This window comes from Mustela erminea, chromosome 2, assembly GCF_009829155.1.
Source record: "Mustela erminea isolate mMusErm1 chromosome 2, mMusErm1.Pri, whole genome shotgun sequence".
NCBI classification, from domain to species: Eukaryota; Metazoa; Chordata; class Mammalia; order Carnivora; family Mustelidae; genus Mustela; species Mustela erminea.
The window spans coordinates 21,472,569-21,489,125 of NC_045615.1; the positions used below are offsets into that span (position 1 = coordinate 21,472,569).

At 39.5% G+C, this 16,557-nt stretch overlaps 1 protein-coding gene across 1 annotated transcript in view; it reads left to right on the top strand.

Annotated features, from left to right (window-relative positions):
* ARHGAP10 (Rho GTPase activating protein 10) overlaps nt 1-16,557 on the top strand; it is a 319,494-nt gene that overhangs the window by 105,700 nt on the left and 197,237 nt on the right. Inside the window, exons 5-6 of the mRNA XM_032330629.1 lie at nt 8,186-8,287; nt 14,581-14,691. Coding sequence (XP_032186520.1) covers nt 8,186-8,287; nt 14,581-14,691 — 213 coding nt within the window. The remainder of the gene's footprint in view (nt 1-8,185; nt 8,288-14,580; nt 14,692-16,557) is intronic.

Here is a 16,557-nt window from a genome sequence, read left to right on the forward strand (position 1 = left end):
TAGGTAGGGAAGAGAGTTTTTATATTTGTATTACCCCCCCCCCCCCACACACACACACCCCCATTTCCCAACATGGCTTGGGGATATGATTCTTTTTTTTCCCTTTATCTTCCTAAACAAAATATTAAAACCCTTTTGTACAGATGCACATTGTGGCTTCAAGGGCTGTAGCTATACAGTTGGGCCCAAAGAGTTACCAGCATTTTCCTTGCTATTTATAGAATCAGTTCTCCTTTAAGTGACTTGTTAAAATATTAGACATTTCCCTTTGGTATAGTATTTACCATTTTTAGTGAAGGGCTGTGTTTTGAGAGCGGTTAGTGGGGCTACCCTCCTCGTCCCCTTCCTGGGATTGTTTGCTGAGCTGCACCAGGCTGACTGTGTCTTCTGGCTTTGCAGCAGGTCACTGGAGTTCTGCTTTCACACCTGTGACCTTGGGCGAGTAATAGGTTTTTGTTCCTAATCTGTAAAATGAGAGATCTGGGGATCTGACTGTCCCACTTTGTAGTTTATGATTCTGTTCTAAATCTTGAACATCTTGGTTCTTTCTTTTTTTACACTTCATTGGCAGGTATGGAATGGAAACAGTGTCCATTTCTTATTTTTCGTATTTTTGATTGAGTGAGGGTGGTGGTCAGTGAGGATGTATTATAGAAATGGAAAATGAATATGTCTTAGTTAATATATTTTCTTTTTATTTGCCATCTACCCTACGAGGTTTTTGTTTGTTTGTTTGTTTGCCTGTTTGTTTTTAAGTGGGCTCCATCCCCAGTGTGGGGCTTGAACTGGTAACCCTGCCAGACCATGCTGTACCAGCTGAGCCATCCAGGCAGTCCCCTACTGGGATGTTATAAATTTCTGACCTGAGTTTTCTATTGATGGACAGCTCCTCCCTCTGAAACTTTCCCCATTCCTGATGCTGTACTTGTTCAAAGTACATCTTGTAGGTAGGATAGACTACCATATTAAAAGAAGAAGTTATTTTAGTAGTTTTAGTCTATGCCTTGAGTTGTTTAGTGGCCAGATTCCATCCTGAAGTCTTTTTTTTTTAATTCCTTCATCGTTCTCCTGGCTTTAAGTTTATGAAGGATTTGTCCCATGTTCTTATTCTGTACAGTATGTATGTTGGCTTTCACATCATTGATACTATTTGAGGCAGCCAGTCCTTGTGGGTCATAGGGAGAAGCCCTTTTTTACTGACAGTTTTATATAATACAGAGTAGAGAAAGGTGATTTTCTAGGTGACACAGTGCTACATAAACACCTGTCTCTTTCATTAGATTGTTCAGTGTTTCAGAGAAAAGGCTGTGCTTTCCTTATTTTCTACTAGCCTCAACTCTGCCTTATTATATAAGGTATCTAATAAATAGTCTATTTTGATCATTCTAGGAGAACCTGGGGAGGGTTTGTCATCTGTATACTTGGTTTTCTACATCTGTGCTTCCTAAATATTAAATCATGTTTGTTTTTTTTTTTAAACAGTTTATTTATTTGTCAGAGAGAGAGAGAGAGTGCACAAGCAGACAGAGGCGGAGAGAGAAGCAGGCTCCCTGCCAAGCAAGGAGCCTGATGCGGGACTCGATCCCAGGACCCTGGGATCATGACCTGAGCCGAAGGCAGAGGCTTAACTGACTGAGCCACCCCGGCATCCCTTAAATCATGTTTTGACAAACATATTTTTGTTTTCACTGGTTAACTGGGATACTTAAAAAAAATGACTTAGGTTATTTCTCTTAGGTTAAAAGTCTTTTTTTAAAAACAGAATAATGCTTTTTTTTTTTTTATTTTTTCTTTTCTTATTTTCTTTCTTTCTTTCTTTTTTTTTTTTTTTTGGTGGTGGGGATTAAAACAAACAAAAAAAACCTTTAAAAGTTGACCACAGCAGAGTGTTTAAAATATCTTTATCAGAATGTTGATGTCTTTCTCTTCTCCTTCCCCACCTGGCGTGTCCTGCTGTCTGCCTGTTCAACTAGAGCTCTTTCTGTTCCTTTCAGTCTTGGTTTCTCCAGTTTCCAGAATCCCTGTGATGAATTTGAATTGTGGTTTTCATACTATCTAAACTGTTAGGTGTTTTTTGCAGGTTGAATTTTCTAAAAGCCCTGAACTATTCTTTTCTACTATTTGCCTCTACTTGGATTTGTTCTCCTTCTGTTTGGTTTGGGCTTATTCCTTTGTTCTTGTAGGTTCTGTGGATTTTCTTCCATGTTTCCCAGCTTCTCCTCTCTGCTGGAAAAATTCCATTTCCCATTGCAGGACACCAGTCTTTCTGTGCTGTGTCACATGAGGTGACTCGTCAGAGTTCCCTCCAAGGCCTAGATCAGCTTTTACTTCCTCTGCAGCTCTTTCTCCTTCCTCGGGTTCTCACTTGTTCCCAGTGTCTGCACAGCACTGTCCGTAGCCGCTGCCCATTAAATGCTGAATTAGCCACAGGAGACTAGTACAGGTACTGACCAATGCAGGAGCCTAGTCAGTTGTGTAAAATCTCCAAGAAGTACCCTAGCTTGTGAAGGCTTATGGTGGGAGAATTAAAAATTCCTCTTAGGTATTTGAGCAATTCAGTTATGACAACGTGGCTTTAAGCAAGGGGCAGCATGCAAATATCAAATAGATGCAATCAAACTATATTGATAATAGAGCCTATTCAAATGCTGGGTTGGAAAGAGCCCATTACCATTTTATCCCATGGAGTAAAAAATTAACCCGAAGGGTTGAAACAGATGTTCATTTCGTATATTATAACTCCCTCAGCTATTCACTGGCCCTCACACCAAATGCCTTTTGTATTTCTAAGAATGTATCTAATGACTAAATATTTAATAAAAGTTGATTGCCCAGGATTCTGTAAATGACAGCAAAATATGGGTAAAAAGCAAATCTACCTAAATAATCTCTCAAATTATGTTTGATAAAGCAGAAAAAAATGCTGATTTAATTTAATTACATTTCTTTCATTTTAGTGATAACATACTTCCCAGGGCCTGTTACATGGCAGGAGGCACTGGGGTACAACTGTGAATTAAAACTGTGGCTGGTTGGCCTTCAAGAAATTGACAACTCTGGAGGGGAGATGCCAAATAGAAAAGCAATAAAAATACACTAAAAAGTGCCATAATTGGGGTGAGCATAGGTGCTCTGGAACATGCCCTCTGATCTTTGGAGTTCCAGGCACGTCTCTCAGGAAGACCTGACTCCTTCTCGTGTGAATCCCACATCTGCCCCTTAGCTCGCTGTGCAATTCAGAGTGAGTTACTTACGACCTCTAGCCCTCAATTTCCTGATCTTTAAAATGAGACGAATGACCCCTGCCTCGGGAGGTTTTTTTGTGAGGATGACATGAACATGATGATGTATTTCCCATGTCTAGAGTAGGGTCTGGCATACAGAGTCATGATTTATTTTATTGCCCCATTTACAGCTTGTGCTGCACCAACTTGCCAAACGAATTGCTCAGGTTTTTGTCCACTCTCTGCATGCAAGCTGCAGAGATAACATGCCCCATGTGACCCTTCTGGCCAAGTAGTGCTAAGGCAATGGGTAGGTGACTCTGGGCCACTGCACGGGACCCCAGGGTGCCCGTCAGCTTTGTTGTTGTTGGTACCTCTGCAGCCATAGCTTCCCCCTTCTCTCCTCCTCCGATGGGTGATGGGTGTCTCCTGGGTGCGGTGTCAGTTGCTAGATACTGTGGGGAGAAAAGCCGAATTCTTATTTCTTTGAATAGGTTGACGGGACTTTACAGAAAGGGGGACTGTGGGGTTGGATCAGGCAAATAAAGTGTCAGGCAGGGATATAGGTGACACTTGGTTAGGACTTAGGGGGGGAGTGCTGTTTTTATGCCCCCACATGGTAGAGGGGTGCCTCCTGGAAGAGGTGGCATTTCACCTGCACCTGCTGGAGGTTGATCAGGGGAGGAGGAGAATAGGGATGGCAAAACTCTGGTTGGCTTGGATATCAGGATTCCATGTGAGAAGGTGTCCTGCTGGGTGTATTACCTGTGGGTGAATCTTCCTTCTTGAATGTGTGATATTACTCCCATTTTCTTATTTAAGTAAGGGAGGGGGAGTTGGAATCTCTGAGAAAGTAGCTAGTTCTCCAGACTAGGCATGCCTTATTATTTAACGTGTATCATTGTAAAATAAATCTTTCCATTTCCTCATCCTAGGAAATTTGTGAAATAACCAAAACCTTTTAAAAAGATACCTGGGAACTTTAAACACTTCCTCCCTTTCTTCTAAAACAAAAAACCCCCAAATTCTAGTACCCTAAAGAAATGTGGACAATTCACACTAATATTTAAGTTTTTATGAGTTCTTTATATGTTCCTTACTCATTTTTCAATGGGAATATTAAATGATTTTAGCAAAAAAATTGCTTAACCTTAAGAATGTTTTATGCATTAGGAATATTTGCTTCTTTTCTAATATATTAATTGTCTCTTCTTCTGCTTTGTGGTTGGCCTTTTAGCTTGTTTATTGTGTGTGTGTGTGTGTGTGTGTGTTTAATATCTAGAAGTTCTTATGTCTTCTCCCATTTCTTTTTTGCTCAAAAAGTATGCCTCTGTTCTGAGATCTGATGAAACTGTTCTTTTTTATGGCTTCATTTTTTACTTGTGACTCTTTCAGTCCATCTGGAATTAGTTTTCATATGACATGTGGTTCTCTGTTTCCATGTAGTTAACTAATTATATCAACACCATTGGCTGAAGAATATTTTTTTACCCAATGAATTATGATAAAATCATATATATATATGTTTACTTCTAACATATTGAAGACACCTGGTCACTTAAGTTTTATTTCATAGGTTTCTTTTTTATTTATTTATTTTTAAAGATTCTATTTATTTACTTGACAGACAGAGATCACAGGTAGGCAGAGAGTCAGGCAGAGAGAGAGGAGGAAGCCGGCTCCCCACTGAGCAGAGAGCCCGATGCGGGGCTTGATCCCAGGACCCCGGGATCACCACCTGAGCTGAAGGCAGAGGCCCCAACCCACTGAGCCACCCAGGCGCCCCTATTTCATAGGTTTCTGATCTTTCTTTACCATTTATATAGCATACAACTTACTTAGTTTTCCTGTTTTAAATCATTGCTCTTCTTTACTTTTTTTGGGGTGGGGTGGGTGGTTTTGTAACAGATTAGAAACTGACTTTCAGTGAGTCATATTTAACCTGTAAGCATAATTTTGCTTGGCTTACTCATGTGAAAGTATAAAAACAAAACAAAAATAAACTGTTGGCACCATTTAAAAATCTCTGGATTCTTTACCATTTATATAGCATACAACTTACTTAGTTTTCCTGTTTTAAATCATTGCTCTTCTTTACCTTTTTTTTGGGGGGGGATGGGTGGTTTTGTAACAGATTACAAACTGAATTTCAGTGAGTCATATTTCACCTGTAAACATAATTTTGCTTGGCTTACTCATGTGAAAGTGTAAAAACAAAACAAAAATAAAGTGTTGGCACCATTTAAAAATCTTTGGATTTTTCAGCTGGTCCAGAAAAATCAGAGGACATGGTTTATATATTAGCCTATATTCCCACATGGTAAAAATCTGCTGGAGCCATGATATAGCCACCTTCCCCTCTAGAATAGTTGTGGACGATCTGGTTTTCCATAGCCCCCACCTCTCCTACACTTGATCTTAGCCAAAAGGCTGAGAAGCGATTGCACCTCTCTTTAATGAGTTCTGTCTTGCTTCACTTTTTGTGCCTGAGTTCAGATACAAACTCATTGCACCTGGCTCAGACTTACTTGAATTTGTACTGCTGTTTTTATAAAAGAAATTTTCATTGTATTAGATTCGATCCTTCATAGATCCTTTTGTCATAAGTTACTTAATTTATTATATATGTGTATATATATCTATCTCCACTTTATATAAATTATAGATTTATATAAATTATAGATTTATATAAATATTTATATATTATATATCTCTCTCCACATTTATATATATATATATATATCTCCACACACATCTATGTTACATATGTCAGCTCTAGCAGTGTTGACGAAAAAATGCTGTTCTTTACTGAGTGCTACTTGAAGATAGTCCCTTTTAAAATTTGTATTATTTCAGCACAAAAGCCACGTGAGCACAAAGAAACAGCAACAGCATTGAGAGAAAATGCAAGAAGAAATAATTATTTAAGTCTTCAGGTTTAACAACAAAACCGCACAACCGTACGGTGTGTGAACGAATGCATTTCCACTCTGTTGGTGGGAGGAATGTTGTTTCTTGGCTGAATTCCTTCTTCACAAAGCCTTTGATACCCCCGCTTTCTTTCATTCTCAACTTTACCCACGTGTTAACTTACAAACCCCACAACTGCTGAGTGTGCTGGGTGTTTTGACTGCTGATTTTAGCATCACTGCTTCCTTTGTCCCATTCTGTGATTCACATGAAATCAAATGAGTAAAAATATTTTCAGTATTCCTGCGAAGGATGAATCTGTGCGGATAGTAAATGTGTTTTCCTATCAGATCCGGCTTAGCAGTCCTCTTGTGGTGAACGCAGGGGCGGGACTTCTCTTCCTGTTTTGTTTCCACGGGAGAAGGGGATGCCCAGAGAACGCTGTGACGCTGGTGCAGTAGAAAGTGGCCTGGACCAGGATCTGTCTTCTCACACCTAACGCAGTGTGCATTCCACCACATCAACTTTTTAAAATAGTGGAAGATTCTGAAATGATGGCCACATGTTTGTTTTACGTTATTTTTCTGTTAGTCACCAAAACAGTTGATGAAGAGTGTAGTAATAAAAAGCAGAAAAGAGAGTAACCATGTATTAATGCCTTAAACTTTTTTTTCTTACTAATTGCAAATTAAGAGCATAAAGAAAATGTGCTTCTAAAAGTGTGACTCTTGTCACACATAGGTGAACCATCAGATCACAGAACTTTAGGATTGGATCAAAGAATGAGCTAGTACCAAAAAAAAAAAAAAAAAAAAAATCCTTATATTTTCAGTAAGAGAACTTAGGTTCTGTGTTGTTACTTTTTTTTCCCCCTAAATTGTGCAGCTAGTTTGTAATTAAACTTGGAGTAGAAATGGGAAGAAATGTCTGTTCTGGAGACTGCCTGTCTTCCCTCAGTGTGGGATGAGTTCAGGGTCTCTAGATGAGCCCACATAGCAGTTTGTAGTTCCTTGTGGTGGGGTTAAAAAAAAAAAAAATTGAAGAAATAGACTTTTCACACTTTGTTCAGTCGCTTTGCCTACCAGGAAAAAGATCATATCAGAAAAGATTATTTTTGCTTTAGAAGATAGAAGTTGGAAAATAGGGAAGGGAATGTTCCTTTCCAGGAGCCCTTGGAGAATTCGGGAGAATTTGAAGTTAATGGAAACATTTTGACAGTGTGAGGACATTCTGAGCTCTCATTGGTGCTCAGAAATGTTTACTGAAAATCCACTTAAGTTGGCAGGCAGTGTTAGGGAAGATAGTCTGTCTTTTCTGTATTTAACAATTAGGAGACTTGTTTTCTCAAAAACTTCTATAACAAAAGAAAAGCAAATGCTAATCCTAGGCAGTACTCGAGAAATGTTTGTAACGTCACACCACTGAGTCTCAGTATGAGGGTATCTGCGTTACTTTACACCCTGTTGACCTAGTGATACATGTTCTGAATGATGTTACAGAAATCACTGTGAAGGTTTCGGAAAAAAGATGTTTCTGATCAGAGGGTCTTATTATTAAATTCACACTGGACAATTAAGGAAAATTTTTCCCAAGTTGTTTTTTCTTCCCCAATTGTGATGATGATTTTTTTAAAAAAAATCTAGACCAAAATGTACTCAGTTTTAGGAGAATCCCATTTCTTTGCCAAAGTCTGCACAAGTTTGCTGTTTTAAGCCTGTGTTGTTCTTTTTATTATTTCTTTTAATGAGGGACAAGTGACATGGCTTTGCTTCTAAACACTAAGTGTAAGTATTGAAAAATACCGTGCTCCATAAAAAGCCCATTAAAGGAAAAACAGAAAAGATAAGTGACTCTTCAGTCCTAACACTGTTTTGAGGATGAATAAGCAGTAGCCTGGGTATAGATTGATTTTTCAGATAACTTCATCACACTTAGTGGTACTTTATTTATTTTTAGATACTAATCCTATTTTGAGCTTCTCAGTAGATAAACTGTATGTATGCATTTTCCCCCCTGTTTAATCATAGTTGTCTCTGTGTTCTGACTTGTAGGAAGAAAAAAAGAAGTTTGACAAAGAGACGGAAAAGAACTATAGTCTAATTGATAAACATTTGAATTTATCAGCCAAAAAGAAAGACTCACATTTACAAGAGGTATTGTTTTTACTTTTCTGTTTATTTGTTTCTACATTTCAGTAAGGAGTGCATACCTTTTCTTTTTAAAATGTGCTTTTCTTTTGTAAACTTTTCATCTAGGATTATTAGGGATGAAAAAGAAAACGAACGGGTATCACCATGAATTAAGAAAAGAGTTCTTGGGGCACCTGGGTGGCTCAGTGGGTTAAGCCACTGCCTTCGGCTCAGGTCATGATCCCAGGGTCCTGGGATCGAGCCCCGCATCGGGCTCTCTGCTCAGCTGCGAGCCTGCTTCCTCCTCTATCTCTGTCTGCTTGTGATCTCTCTCTGTCGAATAAATAAATAAAATCTTTAAAAAAAAAAAAAAAAAAAAAAAAAAAAAAAGAAAAGAGTTCTTGTGGAACAAGACACAAAATAATGAATACATCTTACAGTGATTAATTCAGTAGAGATTCATAGTATTAACATTTTTGGTTCTGAATATATTTTCACAGGAACAATTTTATCTGGCATTACTGAAGAACAGATATATTATTTTCAGGAACAGATTCATTAATTGGCTTTCAAGATTTTTTGAAGAAATGAGTTGAATTTAATAAGCTCATCTACCATTTTGCTTTTATGTGAAGGCAGCATTAATCTTTTTTAACGCTGAAGATTCAGGAGTTCAGCATCATTGGGAGGAGAGAATCTGTTTTACTTGTGTTAATAGACTCTTTTTTTTTTCCTTTGGAGGGAGCCATGTGTAAGGAGAAAGGAATTTATATCTTATCTCTCATTTTCTCTGTCTTTCTCTTGTCTAAATTCTCTGGCACTTGTGTTTTCTCACTCACACACTTGAGTGGAAACTCAGTGGCTTGCAATTTGGAACATATGTTTTCATTAAAAATAATGGTGTTTTGCAGCTGTTGGGATCTTGACTCATTCCACAAAAGTGTGATTTTTTTCTCATTTGTTTATTTTTAAACAGACAAGGAATCTGGGCATAATATACACTAATTGAATTATCATAAAAATGACACTAACAGCATTGGCTCCAGTATATTTAAATGCCAGATGCGTAGTTGCACACCGTGTGTGTGTGTGTGTGGGGGGGTCATTTTGACATTCCCCACATGTCACATTTACTCTTCCCTTTTTAATAATTTTGACTGACATTTGGAAGGTGTTCGACAGTTTATAAAAGAGGAGGCGGGGGGTGCACCTGGAAGGCTCAGTCAGTTAAGTCTGCCATCGGCTCAGGTCAGGATCCTGGGACCCTGGGATCGAGCCTCCCGTTAGGCTCCCTGCTGAGAAGGGAGTTGGCTTCTCCCTCTGTCCCTCCCCCACACGTGTGTGTGTGTGTGTGTATGTGCGCGCGCACACACAAGTGCACGCTCTCTCTCACTTATACACTCTGAAATAAATAAAAAATCTTTAAAAGAAAAATAAGAGAAATGAGCTTTTATATTACTTATTCCATACTTAACAATTCTGTAGGTAGGTAGGGCCCCTTTTCTGCTTGGTCCGTATTATGTAGAAAACCATACAGATGTTACAAACGTTCCATCATCTCCTCCCCTCTGGCCATTTTGAAACGACAGCTGTTGTTTTAACTAGCTCTCCTTATGCCAGCGGCTTTCTACCTGTCTTCTCCTCTTACCTTTCTTTTCAGGTATTCCGAAAGGATTTTTGCTTTAGAAAAAATTATTTTCTGTGCTACAAGTGAATTTCCATCTTCACTTCCTTCTCTGATTGTGTATCTCGTTCGAGCTGTTGCTCAGGCAAAATCTTTATGGCCATCCTTGGCCCTTTCTCTCCTACACCACATCTAGATTGTCAGCCCGCGTTTTCCTCAGTTTCAGGATATTCTCAGGATATAGCTGCCTCTGACTCCTACCGTCATCATCCTGGCCCATGCCCCTGGTGTCCCTTATGCAGATTACTGTAAAGACCTCTTAATTCATCTCCCTGCTCACACCAACGTATCCCTGTAGTTTACATTCTATACAGTGAGCAGGGGGAGCCTGTCTTTATGTTGCTTCTCTGCCCTAGACCCTCCCTAATTAATGTCTCCAGAGGCCCAGGGCCCACCGTCCTGTCCTCACACCCACGTGGGCTGCTTTGCCCTGACTGGCCTGGGACAAGCCTACTCCATGCTCAGGTCCTTTGCTTTTGCTGTCCCTACTGCCTAGTACGTTTCCAGCCTAGACTCACATGTTTTACTCCTCCATGTACTCTCAAATACTCTCCACCTAGACTCCACTTTACTGGAGATGTCCCCAAACATCTTACTTAAGGTGCCCCCTGCCTTACGCAGCTTTGATTTTTTTCATACTCTTAGTCCCATTAGACATACTGTGTATTTGGTTGTTCCATGGCTTCTTGCACTCGCTTGTAAGCTCCTTGAGGGCAGCAACATTGTTTTATTCAGTACTCTATCCTTTACACCTAGAGCATTGCTAGTCAGGGAGGAGGCACTTAATAAATATTTACTGAATGAAGAAGGGTGAAGTGCTTGCTCAGTGAGCTGGGACTTCACTAATTTCATCATTCCCCAGGATAATTAAACTCCAAATCAGAAATTTGAAGAGATCTTCAAGATGAATAGTTTTAGTTTCATTTAAATTGTATATTCTGTCCTATCTTGACTGTATGCGCTTTACAAATGTGCAGATTCCCACTTAAATCAGCTTTCTGTTGAAAGTGTGAAGGTTTAAAGGTGGGGGGGGTGCTCTTTAAAAGTAAAAGGTTAGTTTTGGATCTTCATTGATCTTAGCATTGGTGTATGTGTTCCTCATCTGCAGTGAACCGAGTTGAGGTGCTGGGGATGTTTATAAAGGTTGCTGAGAGTGGTACCAACAAAGGCATAGAAATTTGAATCATTCTTTCTCCTTGTATCAAATGAAAATAACATAGGAGATAATGTCGCAGAGAGCAGGCTGGCTATTCAGTAATTCTGTTAGGACCATTACCTAAACCTCTACATTTACTGGGCATGATATCATCTACTTCCATCCACATTCCTGAATTCCAACTAATATTTGCCCTAGAACAGGTATCAGAGATTTGAGAAAAATCTATTTCTGTTCATTTTTGAAGTATATTTTTTATTTTCTGAGCAGTCAAATGATTATATTTCAGTACATATGACTAGAGAAGTACATATTTTGACTACCTTTGCCTGAGATTAGTCTGTTCTCATATGTTACACATTTACAGCAGGAATGGCCAGAAATTAGATGATGATCAAATAGAAATTTGTTGAAAAAGTCACTTTTGCTTGGTATGGCAAAAAGAATAGTTTGAATATGTGTTTTTCCACAGCACCCAGCAATTAACTCAATTCTCACAGTCTACCTGGAGACTGCATCAGTCCCAACAGGTTAAGGGCTCTGTCCCACAAGACAGTCCCTTCTTCAGATACCAGCTACAAATCAAGGTTATCACCTGTGCTTCTGACCTACTGGCTCTAAATTCGATGTTCCCTCATCTCCCTCCTCCAGTTTGATTCATTTGCTAAGAGTGGCTCACAGAATCGAGATAAAACACTTATTTATATTTACTGATTTATCATATAGAATAATATAAAAGTTAGAGATGAATAGCCACACAGGGTGGGGGCTGGAAGGGTCCCAGACACAGAAACTTCTGTCCCCATGGAACTGGGGTGTGGGGATGCACTCACATGTGTCCGGCCACGTGGATGTTCCGGAGTTCTTACAGAGCTTAGGCTCCAGTGCCCCTCCTGCCTCCCATTGCCAGAGGTCAGTGTGCAGGACTGAAAGGTCCAGCCCTCTGATTAATCAGTCTTCCTTGTGCTCTGTAGAAACCCCACCTTGCCGCCTCAGTAGCATAAATGCAGGTATGCTCCAGAGGGGCTCTTTATCTGGGTACAAAAGATAGTCCTGCCACTCAGGACCTTCTGAGGCTTTAGAAGCTTTGTGCTTTATTCCACACATAGCACATTCACGATCTTGTGCAGCCACCACTACCTTCCATATCTGGAGCTCTTCTCATCTCCAAAGACTGAAACTCTGTATCTGTTGAAGACTACTTCCCCAGCTCCCTACCCCCTGCTCCTGATTATAGCCCTTCTGCTTTCTGTCTCTATCAGTTTGTTCTACATACCTTAAAAAAGTGGAATCCTACAGTATTTATCCTTTTGTGACTTGCTTATTCCATTTAGCATAATGTTCTCAGGTTCATCCATGTTATAACATGTGCCCAAATTTCTTTCCTTTTTGAGGCTGTATAATATTATCTCTATCTGTATGTCACATTTTGTTAGCCATTTATCTGTCAGTGGGCACTTCGGTTGCTGCCGCTTTTCTTTTGTAAATAAGGCTGCTGTGAACAGGGTTATATAAATCTTTTAAAGTTCCTCTTTTCAGTTTTTAAGAGTATATACCCAGAAATGGAATTGCTGTATCATGTGATAATCCTGTTTTTATTTTTTTTGGAGAGCTGCCATGCTGTTTTTCATAACAGCTGCGTCATTTTGCCTTCCCACCAACAGTGCACAGGGTTCCAGTTTCTTCACATTGTCAATGACACTTCTTTTCTTTTTTTTTTAAGTTAGTTTTGTTTATTATTATTATTTTTTTGATAGGTATAAGGTGGTATCTTGTATTTTTATTTCCATAATACTTAGTGATTTTGAGCATCTCTCTAGGTGCTAATTGCCATTTATATATACTCTTTGGAGAGATGTCTGGATAAATACTTTTAAAATTGGCCAACTTAGGAAACCTGTGATGCCTTGTAAGAGTGGTTTCTAGGATGACCATTCTTGCTCTTCTGTTCCCCCATGGAACCCTGCTTCTCCCCCAGGTCCCTTCTAGTTGACAAAATAAGTTGGAACTCCCCACCCCCACCCCCACCCCCTGGAATAGTCTCCTGACCATCGGTGTCTGTTTACTCCCAGAGGATGACACATTTTGAGAGCCTATGAGCAGGATTATCTATAGATGGGCTTCATGCCCTGGCCTACTTTTTTTTTTTTTTTAAATCTTTTTAAAAAAATTAATTAATTTATTTTTAATAAACATATAACGTATTTTTATCCCCAGGGGTCCTGGCTTTTTTTTATCCCCAGGGGTACTTTATCCCTTTTTTATCCCAGGGTTTTTATCCCCAGGGGTACTTTTTGAGAATCAGGTTCTTTTATGTTTTCTTTAATTGAAGTATGGTGGACACACAATGTTACATCACTTTCAGGTACAGCTATCAGTTGTCATCATAGAGCACTGTTACAGTACTGTTGACTATATTCCCTAGGCTGTCCTTTCATCCTGATGACTCATTCCTGCCATACCCGGAAGCCTGTACCTCCTCCCCACTTTATGCATTTTGCCCATCCTCCCTCCCCCTCCCCTTTGGCAACCATCAGTTCTCTATTTTAACGGGTCTGTTTTGCTTTTTTGTTCCTTAGGTTTTTTTTTTTTTTTTTTTTTTTTTTTTTTTTTTAGGTTCCACAAATATGAAATCATGTGGTATTTATCTTTCTCTGACTGACTTCACTTAGCATAACAGCCTCTGGGTGCATCCATGTTGTTGCCAGTGATTGCCGCCCCCCCCCCTGCAAATCTCACTCTTTTTTTTGTGGCTGAATAATATTCCATAGTATGTATATGTACCACATCTTTATCCATTCATCTGTCAGTGGATACTTGGACTGCTTCCTGTCTTGGCTAATGTAACTAATGCTGCAGTAAGTCAGTCTTCTCAAAGTAGTGTTCTTACTTCCTTTGGGTTAATACCCAGAAGTGGAATTACTAGATCATATGGTATTTGAGAACCAGATTCTTGACATGGTACCCTAGCTGCCACTTCCTCACTGCCTGCCTTCAGTCATGAGTCCTGAGGTGACTAGATTTCCCAAGTCAACTGTATTCTTAGAGGGTTTGTCAATGGAAATAATGGTTATGGGATTTTGACTGTGCGTGTAGGGTTCAACCTTGGGTATCAGTTGGGGTTGGGGTGAGTTTTTCATGAAGAGCCATACTATTTGATGTTCAATCCTTGGGGTCAATCTCATAAAGGGCAGGCGCCGGCAAACTTTTTCTACAGAGTTAGATAGTAAAAATTACTTTTTTTTTTTGTAGGCAGTCAGGTTCCTGTTGCAGCTACTCAGTTTGGCTGCTCCAACAGGAAAGTAGCCATGGAAGAGATATGAACCAGTAGCTGTGACTATGTTCCAGTACAACTTTATGTAGGAAAACAGGCTGGGGGCCATATTTGGCATGGGGCTTAGAGCGTTGTAAACCTCTGATCAAGAGTTTCATTCCTCACCATCTCTGATTTAACCAGCCTCTGTTGCTTTACCACAGGCAGATATCCAAGTGGAGCAGAATCGGCAGCACTTTTATGAACTGTCTCTTGAATATGTATGTAAGCTTCAGGAAATCCAGGAAAGAAAGAAGTTTGAGTTTGTGGAGCCTGTAAGTATCACAGAAGGTTATTCCATTGTTAGATTTTTGTGATATAATAGAAACATTTTTCTTCCTGGATCGATTTTACCATTGCTGGGGGCCATTGTGCATACGCGTGAAGCGCAAAGCATCATAAATTAAAAAGGGTGAACACATCACCATGAGTCAAGGAATCACCTTACAAATTCGTGGTTCTCAGCCTTACTGGCACAGCAACATGTAGGGAATATTATTTCTCAAGGACTCGGCAGTCAGGTGCAATTTCGGCCACCCTATTGTAGGTCCGCCCTTTAAAGAAAAGTCCTGCGACATAAATGTCAGGTTGGGAGAGACAGTGGTGTTTCGATGGATAATCTTTCCTTTGCTCGACTTTGTTCGGAAGCAAGCACACCAGTCCAAATTTTGGTACTTTGAACAATTATCAGTAACAAATTATTTCTAACCCAAGTAAGTTATGGCAACCTAAATTAAGAACCAGCAGGCGAAGCATTTGAAACTATTTTGTCAGTTACTCTGGCTAATCTATAGACCTGTGTACAGACATGTGATTTCTGTTTGTGCTTTATATGGATGTGTTCTAATAGCTTCAGTTCTTTATATATATGTATTTTTTTGTGTGTATGTGTGTGTGTGTGTATAATGTGTATGGACACATGAATATATGTAAAGTGTAATTCATACTGTGGGTTTTAGTGAAAAAAACCCAAGAAACACTGGAATTCATGATTCTCAAGATTAATTTTAATGTAGGTGCTATTGCCTATGATTTTTTCTTTTTCTTTTTTTTTTTAAGATTTTATTTTTCTTTTTAATTTATTTGACAGAGAGAGATCACAATAGACAGAGAGGCAGGCAGAGAGAGAGGAAGAAGCAGGCTCCCTCCTGAGAGAGAGCCCGATGCAGGGCTCGATCCCAGGATCCTGGGATCCTGAACTGAGCTGAAGGCAGAGGCTTTAACTCACTGAGCCACCCAGGCGCCCCTGCCCATGATTTTTAAAAAAAGCTTTACTGAGATAGAATTTACATCCCATACAATTATTCATTCCATGTGTGATTTTGAGAAGCAAAAAAACCAACCACTAATGATAAACTTAAAATCGGCATTCATAGAAGCAGTGGTCTAGTTAGATAATAGAATTAACTTTATTTCTTTATTTAAGATTTTATTTAATCAAGAGAAACAGAGATATCGACAGAGATAGGAGACAGAGCATGAAGCTGGGAGGGAAAGGAGAAGCAGGCTCCCTGCCAAACAGGGAGCCAGATGCAGGACTCAATCCCAGGAGTCTGGGATCATGACCTGAGCTGAAGGCTGACACTTAAGTGACTGAGCCACCCACACACCCCTAGAATTAACCTATTTTAAACAGACAAATTCATCTCCATAAAGCTTTCTTTTATGTGAAATACTAATGAAGACCTGCATTTATTGAGCATTTACAGTGCTCATTGTTCAAGTCGTTGTTCTAATACTTCACCATGCTCATGTGTTTATTCCACATACTAACTCCATAAGGAGACAATTTTTATGATCCCACTAAGCAAATAAGGAAATAGAAGTACAGAAAGTTTCAGTAATTTGCTCAAGGTCTCATAACAGAGCTGAAGTTGGGGATTGACCCCTACTGGCCACTTGACATTAGAGTCCCAGATTCCTAACTTGTGTAACACGACATTAGGAGGAAATTGAATTTCAAAATTTCCCTAATTCTGACCCCAAATCACTTTTTCTCACTTTAAATTCACTCACATGTTGGGCAGAGGCAGGTGCCCTTTAATCAAGAGGGGTAGGTCAGAACTCAGAGCTTAATGATCACCCTGTTTCTACCCGTCTCTGCCCCAGTCTCTGAAGGTCCATAGACACCAGAGAGAAGT